General features: G+C 44.9%; 1 protein-coding gene across 6 annotated transcripts in view; it reads left to right on the forward strand.

Annotated features, from left to right (window-relative positions):
- The first annotated feature begins 11999 nt into the window (after nt 1–11999).
- The window catches only part of Dapk1 (death associated protein kinase 1), a 194325-nt gene continuing 185976 nt past the window's right edge, over nt 12000–20348 (forward strand). For 2 of the 6 annotated variants that reach the window (XM_070033694.1, XM_070033689.1), the window contains exons 1-2: nt 12246–12598; nt 13482–13651. In XM_070033694.1, coding sequence (XP_069889795.1) covers nt 13590–13651 — 62 coding nt within the window. In that variant the 5' untranslated portion in view covers nt 12246–12598; nt 13482–13589. Of the gene's footprint in view, nt 12038–12245; nt 12599–13116; nt 13141–13261; nt 13327–13481; nt 13652–20348 lie in introns of those variants that run through there. The other 4 variants (XM_070033691.1, XM_070033692.1, XM_070033693.1 and 1 more) reach the window with 4 other exon arrangements.

The following is a 20348-nucleotide window of genomic DNA, read 5'->3' on the forward strand; positions in this document are numbered from 1 at the left end:
CACAGTCTATAATATATAACGGTGCTCATATGTTATATACCATATATGTGATCAGCAGCATGGGGATATTTAGTAGTGGTTCAACCAGATGAGTGGGAGTTCTTTGTTTCTTAAGTCCTGTTAGTTTTGTCATATCACCTAACATTTTGGATTCATCATCCACTTATCAGGGAGACCATGTACTGTTTGTCTCTTCGTTCTTGGCTTACCTCGCTCAACATGATTCCTTCTAGCTCCATCCATTTCCCTGCAAATGCCATTATTTTGTCATTTCTAATGGCTGCATAATATTCCATTGTGTATAGATACCACAATTTTTGGATCCATTCATCTGTGGTGGGGCATCTAGGTTGTTTCCATATCCTAGCTATTGCGAACAGTGCTGCAATAAACATGGAGGTGCATGTGTCCTTGTATATTGGTTCCTGTTGTTCAGGGTAGATGCCTAGAAGTGGTATGACTGGGTCGTAAGGGAGGTCAATCTTTAGCTTTCTAAGGACCCTCCAGACTGCTTTCCAAAGTGGTTGTATGAGTGTACATTCCCACCAGCAGTGTAATAGCGTTCCTCGTTCTCCACATCCCCTCCAGCATTTGTCGTTGGCTGATTTGTGGATGTGGGACATTCTGACTGGGGTAAGGTGGTATCTCAGGGTTGTCTTTATTTGCATTTCCTTCACCACCAGGGATGATGAACATTTCCTCATGTGTTTCTTTGCCATTTTTATTTCTTCATTTGAGAAGTCCCTCTTTAGTTCCCTTGCCCATTTAGTAATTGGTGTGTTGGGTTTGGGAGGGATTAGTTTCTTGAGTTCCCTGTATATACAGGATGTTAACCCCTTGTCTGATATATTGCTGGTAAATATTTTTTCCCAATTAGTTGGTTGTCTTTCTAGCTTGGTTGCGATAGCTTTATCTGTGCAGAAGCTTTTTATTTTAAGGTAGTCCCATTTGTCGAGTCTCTCTCCAATTTGTTGTGACCCTGGGACTCTGTTCAGGAAGTTCCTTCCTGTGCCTATTAGTTCAAGTGTCTCTCCTACTCTGTCCTGCAGTAGTTTCAGAGATTCAGGTTTAATGTTAAGGTCTTTAATCCATTTTGAGTTGATGTTGGTGCATGGTGATAGGCTGGGGTCCACTTTTAGTTTTCTGCATGTGGCTGCCCAGTTTTCCCAGCACCAGCGGTTGAAGAGGCTGTGTTTCTTCCATTGTATGTCTTTGGCTCCTTTGTCGAATATCAGCTGGCTGTAGGCCTGTGGATTTATTTCTGGATCTTCTATTCTGTTCCATTGGTCTTCGGGTCTGTTTTTGTGCCAGTACCATGCTGTCTTTGTTATTATAGCTCTGTAGTAGAGTTTGAAGTTCGGCATGGATAGCCCTCCCATATTGTCTTTATCCCCTAGAATTGTTTTGGCTATTCTAGGTCTTTTGTTGTTCCATATGAATTTTTGGACTGTTTTCTGTATTTCAGTGATGTACGTCATTGGGATTTTAATAGGAATTGCGTTGAATTTGTATATTAGTTTTGGAAGTATTACCATCTTTACTATATTAAGTCGGCCTATCCAGGAGCATGGGAGGTCTTTCCATTTCCTAGTGTCTTCTGCAATTTCTTTCTTTAACTTTTTATAGTTCTCATTAAATAGTTCTTTTACATCTTTGGTTAGGTTAATTCCTAAATATTTTATTTTTCGGGAGGTTATTGTGAATGGGGTTGCTCCCTTTATTTCCCTCTCTTCCTGTACATTATCAGTGTATAGGAAGGCAACTGATTTTTGTGGGTTTATTTTGTATCCTGCTATTTTGCCAAAGTGATTTATGATTTCTAAGAGTTTGGGGATGGAGTTTTTGGGATCGTGGAGGTATAGTATCATGTCGTCTGCAAAAAGGGATAGTTTAACTTCTTCTTTTCCTATGAGGATCCCTTTAATGTCTTTTTCTTGCCTTATTGCCCTGGCTAAGGGTTCTAGGACTATATTGAAGAGGAGTGGAGACAGTGGGCATCCTTGCCTTGTTCCTGATTTTAGGAGAATTGGTTGTAGCTTTTCCCCATTAAGTATAATATTGGCTATTGGTCTGTCATAAATGGCTTTTATTGTTTTTAGAAATGTTCCTTCTATTCCTATTTTCTCCAGAGCTTTTAGCATGAATGAATGTTGAATTTTGTCAAAGGCCTTTTCTGCATCTGTAGCGATAATCATGTGATTCTTGACCTTGGCTCTGTTGATATGTTGGATTACATTTATTGACTTACGTATGTTAAACCATCCCTGTGTCTCTGGGATGAAGCCTACCTGGTCATAGTGAATTATTTTTTTTATGTGTTTCTGGATTCTGTTAGCTAGAATCTTGTTAAGGATCTTTGCATCTGTGTTCATCAAGGAGATTGGCCTGTAATTCTCCTTTTTGGTTGGGTCTTTGCCTGGTTTGGGGATGAGTGTGATATTGGCTTCGTAGAATGAGTTTGGGATAGCTCCTTCCTTCTCTGTTTCTCTGAAGAGCTTGAGGAGTATGGGTATTAGTTCTTGTTTAAAGGTCTTATAGAATTCTGCTGTGAATCCATCTGGTCCTGGGCTTTTTTTTGTTGGAAGACTTTTGATAGCTTCCTGTATCTCATTATAGGATATTGGCTTATTTAATTGGTTAACTTCTTCTTTGCTCAGTTTGGGCAACTTGTATTTCTCTAAAAATGCATCCATTTCTGCCCGATTTTCTTCCTTTAGAGAGTATAGCTTTTGAAAGTAGTCTGTTAGAATTGTTTGGATATCTTGGGTACGTGTGGTGATGTTTCCCGTGGCATCCCTAATCCTATTAATATGGGTTTCCTCTCTTCTTTTTTTAATTAATCTAGCCAATGGGCCATCAATTTTGTTTATTTTTTCAAAGAACCAGCTTTTTGTTTGGTTTATTTTGGTTATGGTTTTCTGATTTTCTAATTGGTTAATCTGTGCTTTTAATTTGGTTATCTGGCTTCTTCTAGTAGCTTTAGGTTCCATTTTTTCCTGTTTTTCTAGCTGTTTTAATTGCAACGTGAGATTATTTACTTGGTCTGTCTCCATTCTCTTGATGTGGGCACTGAGGGCAATAAATTTGCCCCTCAGGACTGCTTTTGCTGTGTCCCACAAGTTTCTTTGTGAGGTGTTTTCATTTTCATTGAGTTGTAGGAAATGCTTTATTTCTTCTCTGATCTCTTCTGTTATCCAGGCATTGTTAAGGAGTGTGCTGTTCAATTTCCATGTATTGGAGAAATTTCTGCGGTATGCTTTGTTATTGAGAGCTAGCTTGATTCCACTGTGGTCAGATAGGATACAGGGGATTATGTCGATCCCTTTGTATTTGCTTAAGTTCCTTGCATGAACTATGATATGGTCTATTTTGGAGAAAGTTCCATGAGCTGCTGAGAAGAATGTGTACTGTGTTGTTTTAGGGTGAAATACTCGGTAGATGTCAGTTAATTCCGCTTGCAGTATGGCCTCTCTTAATTCGGTAGCTTCTTTGCCAATCCTCTGGTTGGTAGACCTGTCCTTTGGTGAGAGTGGTGTGTTAAAGTCTCCTAGTATTATCGTATTGGGATCTATTTTATTCTGTAAGTTTGAGAGCATTTGTTTGACATATCTGGGTGCACCAATATTTGGGGCATATAAGTTGATGATGGTTATATCCTCCTCTTGGATTGTTCCCTTTATTAATATGTAGTGTCCGTCCTTGTCTTTCTGTACTGATTTTAATGAAAAGTTTATTTTGTCAGATATCAGGATAGCTACACCTGCTTTCTTACTGGGGGCGTTTGATTGGTAGATCCTTTTCCACCCCTTCACTCTGAGTTTGTTTGTATGTTTGGCTGAGAGGTGGGTCTCCTGAAGGCAACAGATGGATGGGTCTTGTTTTCTTATCCAGTCCTCAGTTCGTTTTCTTTTAATTGGCGAATTCAGCCCATTTATATTAAGAGAAAGTATAGAGAGATGCATTGTTGTCCCTGCCATTCCGTTTTCCTAAGTTTTTCTTTTTTCCTTTCCTCCTGTGCTTGCTCAGTTAGACTTTGAGTAATGCCTGTTTGGGGCAGGCCCCAGTTCCTGGCTGCTTTCTTCAGGTTGTGTCCCCCCTCTTAGAATTCTTTGTAATGCTGGCTTAATGTTTATGAATTCATTTAGTTTTTCTTTGCTATTAAAAGTTTTCAGTTCTCCATCAAATGTGAATGCTAGCTTTGCCGGGTAGATCAGTCTGGGTTGGCAGTTATTGGCTCTCAGGGCTCGTATGGTGCTTTCCCAGGCTTTTCTTGCATTCATTGTTTGTGTGGAGAGATCTGCAGTAATTCTTATTTTTTTCCCATTGTAGTATAGCTCCTTCTTCATTTTTGCTGCATGCAGGATTGTTTCCTTATTATTCAGATCTATCATTTTTACTATAATGTGTCTAGAAGTGTTTCTCCTGGGGTCTTGCTTGTTGGGTGTTCGATAAGCTTTTGTGATGTAGTTAAGATGGTCGTTTTTGAGGTGGGGAAAATTTTCATTGATTATCTTGTTAAATAGGTGTTGCATTCCCTTGCTCTGGAATTCCTCACCTTCGTCCACTCCAATTATGCGAAGGTTAAATTTTTTAGCATTATCTGCTTGCTCTTGAATATCCCTTTGGTTTAATTTGAGTAATTTTTCCATATCTGTCACTTTTTGGTCCAGTTGGTGTATTCTGTCTTCTGTATCTGACACTCGACCTTCCATTTCATTCACTCTGTTGACAGTGGCTTCTATTGTGGTTTGCATGGAGGAAATGGATCCCTTTATGGATTCAATGTTGGTTCTCAGAGTACTGATCTCACCTCTCAATGAGGTATGCATTACCTCTAATTTGGCGTTTATCTCACTTCTTATTGAGGTTTGTGCAGCTTCTATTTTTGCATGCATCTCTTGTTTGATACCCTGTATCTCTTTGGATAGTTCATCCTTGTGCTCTTTCAATTTCTGATAAATTTCTCGCTTTATTTCTTGAGTCATTGCCTCCAGCAACCCTTGGAAGTAGCCTTTGTCTTCCATTCCTGCTTTGCTCCCACTGGGGCTCTCCCCTGTGTGGCTGCTGGCTTTTGGGGTGAGCTTGCTGTCCTGGGTGGTAGTAAACCTTGTGATTTTTCTCTGTGATTTTCGCATGGAGGTTCAGGAGACTGCTCTTCAATTTTGTTTTGGTGTGTCTGTCTTTGCTTGGTTGCTGATTCTGTATTGGTAGAGAGAGTCTGTGCCTGATCTGGGTTCTGTTGGGAGCCTATTTCCAGCTGCTATTCTGACTTACTTAGGATTTTCAGCTCTCTGCTGTAGATTGCTGACAGTTCCCGCCTTTGGAAGGGTTGAGCAGCCTAGACTGCTTGTGTTTGCTCCTACGGGTGCTCTTGTGAAGAACAGATGCTCTGGATGCACTCTCCCAAATGCTGGAGTCTGCTATGGGCTCCTGATGTGTTTTTGTTTATTTGTTTTGGGCTGGTTGTGGGCTTGAACTCTAGGTTTGGGTGCTGTCCCTCAGCTTTTTCAGCTCAAGGCTGGCACCCTACCGTTTGAGCCACAGCACCACTTCTGACCCTTTTTGCTTTTGTGATGCTGAGGAATCAGATGCAGGGCCTCATACATCCAAGACTATCACTCTATTGCTGAGCCGCCTTAACAGTCTGAGCTCCTGCTTACTGTCAGGTGCTGGCAGCCTGTGTTGCCCAATTCCCAGTCTAGGGTATATGGGTGGAGTTTTGGTGGGGTTTGGGCTTCTCTTGTCCTGGGCCTCCAGGTCTTTTGTTGTCACAGGCGTGCTTCCCGGGGGAGTGTTGTTTCCTGGTTTTCTCCCCTCTGTTGAGGCGTATGCTCAGCTTTTTACTTCAATTGGGAGGAGTTGGTTGTGTTGTTCAGGCGCCGGATCCCCGGGCCTGGTTCCGGCCCCAGCCTGGAGCGCGCTTGTTAGGCCTGTGCTGATGTGTATACCCCTTAGGTTATACAGCCTGGGGGACACAGTTCAAATTTCTTCTACCTGTTGGTAGTCTTGACCCAGGGGCGCTGTTCCTGGCTTGGGCATTTAAGCTCCCTTCCAGGGGTGCTCTTGCTCTAGCCTGGCCAGCTGAGTGTGCTCCACGGGCTGGTGGAGCTCTCAAACAGTTCCCAGTTTTAGTGGGTCCTGTGGTCCGGGTGCTGGGGTAGGGAGTCTAGGTCAGGGTCTGGGGATTCCCTCCAGCTCTGGTCTACCTTGAGGGATACACTTCCCCTGTGGGGTACTCACCCTGGAGCTGGTTGTTTCTGTGTGGTGTAGGTCGTCAGTTGTTGTTGCAATCCGGGCTGGGTTGGGCGGTGGTGGCTCTGTGTGATTCTTTTCTGTCTCTGCCTCTGTCGAAGCTGTTGGGTCAAGAGTGTCCACGCTCAGGCAGCTTCTTCTCGGTACCTCTGGGGCCCAAGTGACCCCGCCGGGTTGTTGCGATCGTGATCGGGCGGGCGGGTGGTCTGCAGACAGGACCCTTTGTCGCGCCGAGCCGCTTTGGCGGGATGGAACCTCTCTGCTCGGGTGGAGAGTGCTGGATCGTTACGATCGCGATCAGGCGGGCCGGGTGGTCTGCCGCAGGTCCTTTTGTCACTCTGCTGATGCCGAGCGGCTTTGGCGGGATGGAGCCTCTCTGCTCGGGTGGAGAGTGAGGGGTGGGGGTGGGATCCTCGTGGAGACTCCCGGCTGGTAGGTTTCTCTGTTCCTGGCGATCTGCTGTTCTGCAAACCAGTACCTGATGTTCTGAAAGTGGCCCCCTGTGTCTCTGCTGTTTCTCTGGGGCTCCCACAGCCCCCGCCGGGCCGGCTGGCCGGCGGCTTGGCGCGCTGCCGCGCGGCCAGTAAAAGTTGGGGGAGGGGTCTTCGCTTTTTTCTGTTTTGAAATTCTTTTCCTCTTTCTTTTTTGTTATTCTCCGCCTCTGGTTTTTCTCTGAGTGTTCGTCTTTTTGTTGTTGTCGGTCTCTTGGGGAGATTAAGCGTTGGAACTCGAACTCTCTTTTTGGTTGGAGAGAGCTGTGGCGTTCCCCTACTGCCCCGTCGCCATCTTGGTCCCCCCTCCGTATTGTTGTCTTCTTAAGAAATATCTTTTAGAGTTTGTTTTTTTTTTTAACTTGGAACATGATAGAAAATAGAATACCAAATGGCATGAGGTATTATACAAGGTTCAAAGCTCTCTTATGTTTCATTTCATTGTACAGTAAGAAAACAGAGAAGCCACATTTTGAGAGGTCAAATTGGGGGTCTTTATTAGAGCAGTGGCAGTCTGCAGATGGATTCCCGTCCCAAAGATCTGCAGCCCTAAAAATATACTTAACACTGTCAGGAAACAGAGCCATGAGAGCTGGAGAGGAAAGGAAAAGCAGAAAAACAATACCAACAAACCAGATCAGCTCCGTTGGAGACCTGAAGTGGGACACCATAGTGACTGTATAAGAATTCCAGGAGACAGAGAGACCAGACACAGGACAAGACACATGGCATAATGGTGTCTGAACTGGTCCGGACCTAAACAGGGTCAGGTCAGGAACAGGGTCACAGGGAGTTTGAGAGCTCAGGGCCCAAGACTGGCAGCTCCAGTAACCTATTGTTACTGCCCCTGGCTCTAGAAATTCAGGCATGCCCATCACCTGGGAGGTGGAATTTCCCTGCCTCTACCATGAAGACAAGATGGTGCCAGTTAAACCCAATACGCTAGCCACCATCATGTGGCCAAGATGGCACTGAGTAGATTCAGCATCCCTACTTCAATTTCTTTTTTTAAATTTAATTTTATTGACAAGGTGATATACAGAGGGGCTACAATTACATATGCAAGGTAATGAGTATATTTCTTGTCCAACATTGTTACCTCTTCCTCATTTTTCTCCCACTTTCTCTCTCCCCTCTGCATTCCACCCCCAGTTGTAAAGTCCATTTCCAACATAGTGTCTGAACACCTTTGAGAAATATGAGTCTATTATTGTTCCCATCTTGTAAGTGGTGGACTAGAGACTAAGAGGGTTATGTATAAAGTGGATTTACAGAGTTATATAAAGGTTAAGGAAGATAATTATCTAGTCTGCCTGCAACCTGGTAAGTATTACAAGTTAACATTTTCTTTTACCTTTAACTTTCTTATAAGTTAACCTATTGTTGTGTGACAAACTGTCCCAAACAATGACTTGGAACAGTTTATTTTCCTCACAGAATTTGATCTAGAAGATATTAACTAGGGCTGAAGAACGAGTTTCCTGGGGCATCTCCCTTTCCTTCTGTGATGTTTTTGCAGGTCTTTTTACATGGGAGCTCCAGAGTGTTAGGTCTGTCCAAGTCTGTGTGCAAATCTGCACAAAGGCTCCCCCTTTCATCCCCCCACTTATCCATACAGGAAGTATCTGCCCAGCACCTTGGTTACCTAGGTGATGGGCACACCTGGAGGCAGTTACCTCCACTTTCTCTGAGGTCACGTCCTGGACTTCCCCAGTCATACCTCTTCCCCTCCCCCCCCTTCCTACTTAACTATGTGGTAGCCCCTTGTTTTCCTCCAGCAGACCTCACTGTGGGGCCCGCCAGCAGTTTGCTCCCTTCCTAATAAACTGTTTTCTGCCTGAGCCATGTTGTAGTTTTCTTTCTGACAAACCTTACACAGAGTAACTATGATATCTAAAGGCTTGAAGAGGGAGAGTGGAAGAAAAGGAAAAATAGAGAATACAGATTGAGATAAAGAAAGCGACAGACAGACACTGACTCAATGCCTCAAGACCTAAACTTAGAAGTTGCAATGACATTACTACCACCAGATTTTCTTAGAGGCAAACAACTAGGATTGTGCACATATTCATGGAAGAAAATTAGATTCTATCTCATGATTGGAGGAATGTCAAAGAATTTGTGGACCTGGATTCAAATGACCTTCCTTTCTAAAATGCTTAACTAAAGTAACATGGGATGTGGAGCTCAGGGTAAGCCACGCATCTCAGGTCAGTTAGCTGTTCAATGAATGGTCCCATTGTTCAGAGGCAATCTAAAAGCTGCCTTTCTTTGCCTGATGCAGGTGGCTCACACCTGTAATTCTAGCTACTCAGGAGGCCGAGATTTGAGGGCTGCAGTTCAAAGTCAAGCCTGGGAAGGAAAGCCTTATGTCCAATTGTGTGTGTGCATGCGCACACACACACACACACACACACACACACACACACACACACACACACACACACACACACATACACACCACAAACTGCTTTTGCTGGGCCTGTGAATTGTTATTCAATTGTGAGAAAAGAGAAGCCACATTTTGAGAGGTCAAATCGGGAGTCTTTATTAGAAAGCTGGAGGCTGCAGATGGGACTCCTGTCTCAAAGACCTATAGCCCAAAACAGAGCTAGCACATAGTTTTTAAAGACAAAATCCACATGTTGGTGTGCAGACCAAGCCTTAACCATCTTAACAAAAGTGATACACATAGGCAGAACAAACTGGGTAAGGATACTTAAATCAAACAAAAACAAAGCAAGATCGATGAGGATAACTTATTCCTAATGAAAATGTCATTCGTGGGCAGAGCTGACTCTCCAGGGGAACACTAAGAGGCATCAGGACCCCAATTATCTAGGGGAAACATGAGCTTCTTGGAACCCCAAGCTCATGACAATCCAAAGAATGTCCTCTATCACCTCTAGAGTTCTGAGTCCCATCTTCTCCCAACTTCTATCAAGATGCCAAGATGGCATTACTTAGATCCAGCATCCTTATAAACGCTGTATACCCAGCCCTCCATTTTGCGTATGTGCCCTTTGACCTGAACCAGTCTCTCTTGCAGTCACTTTGTATTCAACTCCAGGAAGGAAGGGGGTTACCTATAAACATTTTGTGATAAAAGGCAAAATGTTCCTTTTTTCATCATTTGTGGCAAAAGGTGAAAGTTCCCCAAACAGCATAACCAAAAGCTCAGGTCAGACCACCTGCTAGGCAATGGTGAATTCCTTATTCCTGCTCCTCTCAAGTGATAAAGTACTAATAATTTCTTTCTTGGAGCCTTTCAAAAGACAGTCCTGAGACAGATTGTTACCTCCCACCCCACCACTCCAAACCCCAGGACTTCTGAACCTGTCTGTGACTTGGGACTGTTTTACCTATGCATTCTTCTCATTCCTGCTTCCAATTCTTCTATTTAACTTAAGGCAAATGTTTCTTCCCCTGAAGTCAGCTGATGGTGGCAGAACGATATTTGGAAGTGCTGTCTTCCTGTAGCTTCCATATAGTAACTAATCTCCTTTCTCTGCCCTTTATCATGTCTCTTTATTTGGCATATAGGCACAAGTGGCCAGATCTGACACTTAAACTCCTGGCATTTGGGCTTGTATCTAAAAACTCATTTTCACCACCGATATTAGACCCAATTTTGTAACTGAGTATCTACCCTCATTTTTTTTTTTTTGTTCTATCCCAGAAATTCTCCTGTGATAGTTCTAACAGGACAAAAAAGCCATATGTACCCCTGAATAGAGTCAATCTTTTTAATTGCCTTGAAAACTCTATTAATTTTTCAGGAAAAAAAATCTTACCAATAAAGCAGCCATTCACATTTTTCTCAAACATCTGTGTGTTTTATTTTTCCCCCAACAGATGTATTCATTTGCATTTTCCCCCAGATGAATCACTTTTGGGGGTGTTATTTCTGTCTGCATTTCTCACCTCTCTGGATCCTTTTGTATTCTCAAACCTGCAGTTAATATCACCTCCCCCTACTAGAATCTTTCCTGACTCTATTAGCCATGCTCCAAGGCTTTCAGCAAGGGCTGGTGGGTGAAATATTCTTTAAGACTAGGATCTGACTTTTGCTGGAGGCAATTCCTTTGTTTTGCAAATTTTTTCCCCTGGGGGCAAAACTTTCTCAGCTCCAAATTTCAGTCAGAGTTAGCATCCCATTTTAGAAAACGTGGAGATTTGAACAATGAAGTAGCCCAGGAAACTCAGTGAGCTCACTTAGCAGTTTTTGTAATTGTAGGGAGTGAGATGATTTGCTTTTCCCTTTTGGAATTCCACGCCTTACTCAATCCCTACTCAAAGGGAGGGTGGAAGGAGAATTATTGAAAAATGGATCAAGAGGTTACCTGTTTATCCAGTGGCTATGAGGTCTCTGTAGATCAGAACGATCCTCAGAAATGGTACTGCCACATAAACAGTTGTATTTTGTAGCAGCCACATTTGATTGGTTGATTTACTTATTTATTGCCAGTACTAGGCTTGAACTCAGGGCCCAGTTGCTGTCCCTTAGCTTTTTCCTTCAAGGCTGAGATTCTACCACTTGTGCCACAGCTCCACATCAGGCTTTCTGGTGTTTAATTGCGGATAAGAGTCTCATGGTCCTTCTTGTCCTGGCTGAATTTAAACCGTGATAACTCAGATCTAGCCTCCGGAAAAGCTAGGATTACAAGTGTGAGCCATCAATGCCTGGCTTAGTAGCCACATTTTAATTTGAATAAATTAGTTTGTAATTCATTTGAATAAACTTAATAAATATTTAGCCCAACATATCCAATTATATTTATGAAACAAAAGATAACGCATGGAATATTTTGTTATTTTCATACTGATTCGTCCAATGCATATTTATTCTAGTTCCAGGCCAACTCCTTGGGAACTACCCATATTTCCACTGATCAATACCCAATAGCGTACTGATAGCACAAATAAGCGCTTCCCTTCCGTGACTTTGTTGGGACTCTGACATCTCAAACACTTCCTTGACCTTCAGATCGCGGCTCAAAGCATCTGTTCCGGGGAGGACCCCATCTAACTCAATCCATCCCGCCATTTTTTTTGGGGGGGAGTGGGGGTCCCATTAGCTTGTTTTGTTGGGAGTGATTTCGTCTAGACTGACCTCATTTATGAGCTATTTGCGTGGGGTTCACCAGGGCAGGGATGTTAACAACCTGTTTTATTTTCGGTAGTTTCCCCCTGGCGGAGCCCGGTGCCTGGCACCCAGCAGGACCGACCATACTCTTCCGCGGGACCGAGCAATCGCGTGTCTTTCGCAACGCAGCAGGAGCGGCGAGTGGCAGGTGGGGCGCCCACGTTCCCCCCCCCGCCCCGCCTCCAGCGGCCACGCTGCGCTCCCCCGCCCGGCAGGCGTGGGTGTGGGGCGAGTGGGTGTGTGCGGGGTGTGCGCGGTAGAGCGCGCCAGCGAGCCGCGCCAGCTGAGCCGGGAGCGGGGAGCGCGGAGCCGGGCGGAGCCGCGAGCGCAACGCTCAGTCCGCGCGCGCTGATTCCTCCCGCAGCGCCAGCCCGGCGGGGCAGGTCGGAGGTGGGTGGGCCGCACCGCCAGCCCGCCCGCGGGGTCCCTGTTGGCCGCCCACTGGCCGCCGTCGCCTCGAGAGCGGCGAGGAATTGAGAGGCTGCTCCCGGAGAGGGAATCCAGAGAGCCCGATCCAAGCCGACGCCGGGGACATTGTTCCCGTCGGCCGAAGGGGCACGGCGACCCTCGCGGGTGCCCGGGATCGGAGTCGCCACCCCGGCGCGGCGTCCGCGTCCTCACGCGCTGGCTCGCTGCGCTCCGGCGCGGGTGCCTATGCTCGGCCTCCGACAGCGCTCTGGAGTGACCCGGGGAGCCCCTGGGAGCCCGGGTGAGTGGCCGCGCGGGCGGCGCCCGAGCCCTCCCAGGCCCCGCCGTCCGCTGTGGCTTTCGCGGCGGCTGCTCGGCGGGGTTTGCCCGAGCAACGCCCTGGGCTCCCGGGAAGGCCCAGGCTGGGGGTTGGGGGGTAGGGTGGGGGTGGGGAGGAACTTAGCTGGGGGGGCTGCTTGGGGAGGGGTGGTGGTTAGAGGCCCGCCGGCATCCCCTGTTTCTTTAGCCCGGGTTAGAACAGGTGGCGCGGGCCGGGCTTGGCGCTTTGTGTTGGGGGGCGCAGGGGCTCGGGGCCGGCGGCCGCTCCCTTCCCTCCCCTGCTCCCCCGGGCGGCCGCACGCCGGGTCGGCCGGGTAACGGGGAGAGTCGTCAGGAATGTGCCGCTGGGGACTGCCTGGCTCTCGGAAGGGGAGGTGGCGGGAGGGGCGGGAGCCCAGAGGTGGCGCGGGGGTGTCACCGCAGAGCCGCGCGAGGGAGATGCTTTCTTCCATCCAGGCGCGTTCCGCCGGGCGCGGGCTTCATTCTTTCACTGCGCCCCTGGAGGTGGGGAGCTGGGTGGGCGTGTGTGCAGAGAAAGGGGAGGGGGGGGGAGGCCAGCCGTTTCCGGAGCTGCTTTTGGAACCTGGGTAAACAGATCTGCGTCCGGGACTCAGACCTTGGGGTGCGGTGGTTCCCACCTTCCCGCGCCCGAGGTGGCTGGGAGCCCCTAGCCCGGGCTTAACAAAGAGTGTGAGTCTCCTCCCTGCGGGGAGGGGCGGCTGGGGAGACCTGGTCTCCAGCGTTCGCGTCTTCGTTCTGGGCATACATAGACTTCCTCCTGAGCTTGTCATTTCATCATCATCATCATCATCATTGCAATTCTTTCTTTCTTTTTTTGTTTTAAGGACTGGAGACTGATGCATGAGGGACCCACCTTGGAGCAGGAGCGGTGGTGATGGTTTGGGAAGCGGAGCTGAAGCGTGCTGGGCTTTGGTGAGACGTGACAGTTTATCATGACCGTGTTCAGGCAGGAAAACGTGGATGATTACTACGACACTGGCGAGGAACTTGGCAGGTAACCAGGGGTAAAGGAAGCTCACGCTACTGAATCGTGAGGATGCATAATGTCGAGGGCTTGGGCGGGTAAACATCTCCCCTCTCTCCCGTCCAGGAGATGTGTAAATTATGGGAAAGAGTTTCCCACCCAGCCAAAGCCAGGGACCAGAAATAAACTGCCTGACCCAAGTGGGTGGAGGAGAAGGCTGTGGCTTAGTGTTCAATTATTATGCAGAGTATATTGATCAGAAGCCCTGGTTAGGAACATATTTAATTGTCCACACTAACTCCTATTAGCCCTTGCCTTTCTGAGACAATGAGGCAAACACCAAGACTCTAATTGCAACTGGAGTTAGCCCTTCTGGTGTGATTTAAACAGAATTCAAAGTAATTAATAGGCCTTTTGTGTGGTAATATTTTACTCCCGAATTTTCAATGTAACATGAGCAAACATTGGCTGGTGGTAAGTGGAAATTTTCCTGAGGTTGATGTTGGGCTTGGCTTTTGATATTTCTTCCAATCAGGAATTTAATTACTCACTTGGTAGTAGTGGTTGGTTTGGTTTCATTTACAATGTTCAATTTTTAACAAACCAGTGAGAGTCTAATGTGGCTATTTGGATTCAGAGCATACTTCCGTGACTGTTGGAACTGTGGTTCTTAGGAAAATGTTTCAGTTTCTAGGTAAAAAAAGAATTATGTTTTTGGAAGCAGTCTAAGAACTGCTGACCGGTTCCCTTGAGCCCTCCATAGAAGGATTGTACCCTGATTTATGTTAGAACGCTCCATTTTTCATACCTCAACTTGAAATTCCACTGTAGTGTGTTTGCATGTGAGTGACATGGACAAAGTATCTTAGACAGATAGAAACAATGTGTATTAGACAGTATGCTGATTGAACTTTATTTTGTTTCATACACACCTGATGTCCTCATACATTGCTTCTTTTTTCTTCATTAAAAGGAAATAATAAAAAAAATACATCCAGCCAGACATTGGTTGCTCATGGCTGCAATCCTAGCTACTCAGGAAGCAGAGGATTGTTGCTCGAAGGCAAATGGGGAAGAAAAGCCCATGTGACTAAGTATTTCCAACTAACAGGCAAAAAGCCAAAAGGAGAGAGGTGTGGCTCAAGGGATAGAGTGCCAGCTTTGAGTGAAAAAGCCAAGGGACCATGCCCAGGGCTTTTGTTCAAGCCCCATTACTGACATACACACAAAAAAGTACACTCTAGGGTTATGATAGCTGACCGTAGGTAACTTCTTTTTTTGAATTAAAAAATAGAAATTATTGTAATGTAACAGTGTTTTTGTTTGTTTTGTGGGGCTTGAATTCAGGACCTAACCCTGATTTGTTGTTGTTGTTGTTTGTTATTTTTGGTAAAGACTAGTGCTCTACCACTTGAGCTACAGCTCCTCTTCTGGCTTTTTGGTAGATTCTTGGAGATAAGAGTCTGAGAGACTCTCCTGTCCTGGATAGCTTTGAACTGTGATTCTCAGATCTCAGCCTCCTGAGTAGCTAGGATCACAGGCACTGGCATATAGCCAACAGCAATTCTGTATATGTTTGGAATTGCTCAAAATATTGATGGCTCCCAAAGCTTAGAAGAGGCTACCTGTTGCAGATTTAGTAAGTGAATGAAGAAGGAAAACCACATTCCATGGATACATTTGAGGTTAACACTTAAAAATGCGTGGGTTTCACTGGAATTGAGTCACTATTCCTGTGGCTTTGAGTTAAATGAGTGTATATGATGTTTTCCTTTGGTACTAGAAAATAAGAAAAGGTGAAAAAATAGCTTTCAGTTTCATTTGTATAGCGTTGCCTGTTTATATAAATTACGTTCCAAAGAGAGATGGTTAAAATTAGGTGAGATAATTTTCTTTTGAATTATATACATTGATTATGCTTTTTTGTTAGTATCTTTTGGTAGAATTATGTGTTAAGAGAAAGAAAAAAGTGAAGCCTCCTGTGGTTGACAGAAGGGTTTGTGATCTTCATTTACTAGTGACAAGGGAAGGTGTCTGGCTCATCTGTAGCTTAGCATTTTGCTTTGATTTGGGATCTATTTCTTGTATAATAACATTTTATCCTACGCAGAACCAACTGACAAATTGTTTACTCAGTAATTTATGTGACTTCAGAATCTGAAAGAAGTGCTCTACAAAACTGGGTGTTGGGCATTTAAAAAATACTCATAACCATTTATTTCACATTGCTTCTGTTTACATTGCTGTTGATTTTGCCAAAAGATGATGTAAATGGTTGACTTGCTGTGCAGGATTTGCAAATCCTGGGGTTTTATGCCTGCCTTATATATAGATACTTCCCCAAAGGAAGTCTTGATGTAATTTGTTGGACACGTAGGAATGATACTACCAGTATGTATCTATGTGTCATGTGCCACTATGAAGATTAGAGTAGAGAGAAGCAGGAGCTTATTGGTAGAATAGTGGAAATGGATGCCCAGTGCCTCTGACTTATGCCTGGAATCTTAGCTACTCAGGAGGCTGAGAGCTGAGGACTGCATTTCAAAGCCAGCCTGAGCAGAAAAGTCCCTGAGACTCTTATCTCCAATTAACTAGCAAAAAAGCCTGAAGTAGAGCTGTGGTTCAAGTGATAGAGCTCCAGCCTTGAGCAAAAAAGCTAAAGCCTTTTGAGTTCAAGCCCCAGAACTCATGCAAAAGAAAAGACAGAAGAAAATACAATATCATGAGTGTTCAATGTGTACCTATGTCTGTGTATACTGCTTAAGATTTCTGTCACCTGTCCATGTTCTTACAAACTACTGTGATTGTTGCAGGAATGCTAGGGGGAAAAATACATATGTATGTGTGTATATATGTATTATATCTTAGTTCAAAACCAGATCTGTTACTTGCTAGCTATATAATCACCCCCTTTTCCCCACGGGGCTTGAACTCTGGGCCTGGGCACTGTCCCTGAGCTCTTCAGCTCAAGGCGAGTACTCTACCACTTGAGCCACAGTGCCACTTCTGGTTTTCTGGTGGTTAATTTTCTGGGCTGGCTTTGAACTGTGATCCTCAGATCTCAGCCTCCTGAGTAGCTAGGATTACAGGTGTGAGCCACCGGTGCCCCACTGTCAGCTTTATAATCTTGAACAGGTTATCAACCTACTATGACATGAGACATCCAGTGCATTTGTTTTGTTGTGAAAATCAAGTAATCTAAGGTATGTAAGCATTTTATCAGCAGAAAAGAATTAAACAAGTAAGATATTATCCATAGGTCTGGTCAATGTTGGGTGCTCCAGGAAGGCTAGAAACTTACTCTGCTTCTTCTTCTTTTTTTTTTTTTTTTTGTCGGTCGTGGGGCTTGAACTCTGGGCCTGGGCGCTGTCCCTCAGCTCTTCAGCTCAAGGCGAGCGCTCTACCACTTGAGCTACAGTGCCACTTCCAGTTTTCTGGTGGTTTATTGGAGATAGGAGTCTCATGGTCTCTCCTGCCTGGGCTGGCTTTGAACCTCGATCCTCAGATCTCAGCCTCCTGAGTAGCTAGGATTACAGGTGTGAGCCACCAGCGCCTGGCTTACTCTGCTTCTTAATATGTTTGAATTATCATCTGCTTATCCATTTTGGGCAAAAGGTCATGGCAGAGACTGGTAGCTGACAGACTTTCCATTTAGATTCTTTATTTTATCTTTTTTTGTTGGTCATGGGGCCTGAACTCTGGGCCTGGGTTTTGTCCCTCAGCTCTTCAGCTCAAGGCTAGCACTCTACCACTTGAGCCACAGTGCCACTTCCTGCTTTTTCTGCTTATGTGGTCCTGAGGAATCAAACCCAGGGCTTCATGCATGCAAAGCAAGCACTCTATCACTGAGCCACCTTCCCAGCCCCCCCATTTGATTTTTTACTCTAGAAAGTCCTCTAGGATCATACCCTCTGTCTGAGGAGGCTGAACAAAGAACTACTTCCCTTATGTGCTGTATTGAACTTTCCCATCTGTTATTACATTGGGCTGTTTAAATGGCCCAGGATGCCCTAGCATCTCTTATCAGTTGGCACTTCAGGAAGGTGATGCAGGCTGGCTCCTACTCTCCCTCCCCAGCTCCAGTTACACCTTTGGTATCATTCAGCCTAACCTGTAAGCTTCGTGGGCACCACTTGGCCCACTGCTTTTCTGTGTGGGACCTGCCTTCATTCCTGTCCCATTGTCTGATGTGATCTAAAGACTTGAGGTCCATTCATTGTCTTTTCATGATATTTTCCCCCTTTTTAAAAGGGAGACAAAACATTGTGTGAGACATTGCTTTGGTCTATGGCCATGGACCTACCCATAGTTGACATTACTGTTAGTCTTGTGTTGCTCTTTGTAGCTGTCCTATGAGTTTCAAGGTTTGTTCTGTGGTCAGTGTCCTTAGGTCCTTTCTCTACAGGGTATGCAGTGCTGAAGAACATCATACAGATGTGTGATCAATGTCTCTGGAGAGCTATGACTCATCTGTCCGTGCTGTATTAAGACCAGAATAAGGAACCCAGAGGCTCACACCCGTAATCCTAGCTACACTGGAGACTGAGATCTGAGAATCGGGGTTTGAAGTCAGTCCAGGCAGACAAATCTGAGAGATTCTTGTCTCTAATTAACTTAGCAAAAAGCTGGAAATGGAGCTGTGGCTCAAGTGGTGAAACATTAGCCTTGAGAAAAAATGTTAAGAGATAGTCCTAAGTTCAAGCCCTGGTACTAGTACCAACAAGAAAGAAAGAAAAGAGGATGGATTGAAGATGCAAAGGCAACTGTGATGTTAGAAAGGCAGTGTGGACTCACCTTAGAATAACTTCCTTGGAAAGAGGGAGACACCTAGAAACAGTGGCTCCAAATATCTGATTCATACTCAGTACTTAATGTGTTATATTAGTAACCTGTTTTGTATGTCCCAGCATTTACTACTGAATAATAATTGCTTTTTTGATCATCTACTATTTCTATAACACTGTGACATTGGGCCTACTTGTGTGTGTGTGTGTGTGTGTGAGCGCACATGCACCAGTAATGGGGCTTGAACTCAGGCCCTGGGTACTGTTGTTTAGCTTTTTCCTCAAGGTTTCTTTACCAGTTGAGCCACTGCTCTACTTCTGGCCTTTTGCTGGTTAGCTGGAAGTAAGACTCTCATAAACTTTACTGCACAGACTGGCTTTGAACTGCAGTCCTCAGATCTGGCCTTCTGAGTAGTAGCTAGGATTATAGATGTGAGCCATTGGTGCCTGCATTATGTGTATATTTAATAACCTGTTTTCTGTGTCACAGAATTTACCATCCTGCATGTAATTGCTTATTTGATTATCTGCTGTTTTCATGGGGCTGTGACCTCAGACCTCCTTATTTTCAATTTCTAATGCCTAATGAAATACATGGCACTAGTAGATGTTCAGTAAATGCATATTGATTGATAGAATCTGTCAATATATGGAAATCATCTTGGAAAAATTATATATGAGTGATAAGTATGGTGAAGATGAACACTGAGGATAGAAGAAAGCTGCAGCTTATGAAACCAAGGACTGATTTTGCTTCTGCATTCTCTGTGATGAACAATAATGAACACAGCCACCCACCAACATTCCCATGCACAAGATCAATTTTAAACAAACCCAGTGAAGTGGAGCATTAGATATTTTACATTGGTTTGGATGATTGTTGGAAGCTAATAATTCAAATTTATAACATTCTTCTTTTGGCATAAAATCCATAGGCATTTTAATTGAAGTAAGAAATTGTCTTGAGCTCTGACAGTCCATGCATGTGTTTTATTTGGTTTGCTGTGGACAGCAGGAGTTAGTTCTGTGAATAATAGCACCCGGATGTGGCTAGAAAGATGAAGGCATTTTTTTTTTCTCTTTGGTAATGGGTGGACTAGGGAGGGCTCCTGGGTAGGGCGGTGCTGAGTGTGGTATCTCTTAGGTGAAAGGCAGCCAAGGTGGTTTTAAAAAATAATTCTGCTGTTTATTGAGATGTTATACAGAGGGGCGACAATTTCATTAGTCAGTATATTCTTTTTTTGGACAATGTCACCCCTTGCTTTACTTTCCCCAGTTTCCCCTCCCATCCCTGCCCTCAAGTTACAATAGATCATTTTCCACAAAGTATATATTGTATGTATGTATGTATGTATGTGTGTGTGTGTGTGTGTGCGTGCACACTCATTTGGTACTAGGGCTCAAACTCAGGGTCTAGGTGTTGACTGTTGGCATTTTTGCTCAAGGCTGTATCTCTACTATTTCCACAACCCCATTTCTGGCTTTTTTAGTGATAAATTGGAGATAAGAGCTTCAAGGACTTTTTATGGGCTTGATCCTCGGTTCAAACTTTGATCCTCATATCTCATCCTCCTTAGTAGCTAGGATTATAAGTATGAGCTATCCACTCCCAGCTAACATGCTTCAGTCTTGATGTGGCTTCTTTTTTTTTTTTTTCGGTTGGTCACGGGGCTTGAACTCTGGGTCTGGGCACTGTCCCTCAGCTCTTCAGCTCAAGGCTAGTACTCTACCACTTGAGCCACAGCGCCACTTCTGGCTTTTTCTGTTTATGTGGTGCTGAAGAATTGAACCCAGGGCCTCATGCATGCATGCATGGCCTACCACTAGGCCACCTTCCCAGCCCTTGATGTGGCTTCTTGATAGAACCAAGAAACATAGTAAACACAAGACAGAAGGCTGCTGCTAGTGTAACACACAGTACTACTTACTATGAATAAATTTTT

This window comes from Dipodomys merriami, unplaced genomic scaffold, assembly GCF_024711535.1.
Source record: "Dipodomys merriami isolate MVZ:Mamm:240054 unplaced genomic scaffold, mDipMer1.0.p SCAF_22, whole genome shotgun sequence".
Taxonomy (NCBI): Eukaryota; Metazoa; Chordata; class Mammalia; order Rodentia; family Heteromyidae; genus Dipodomys; species Dipodomys merriami.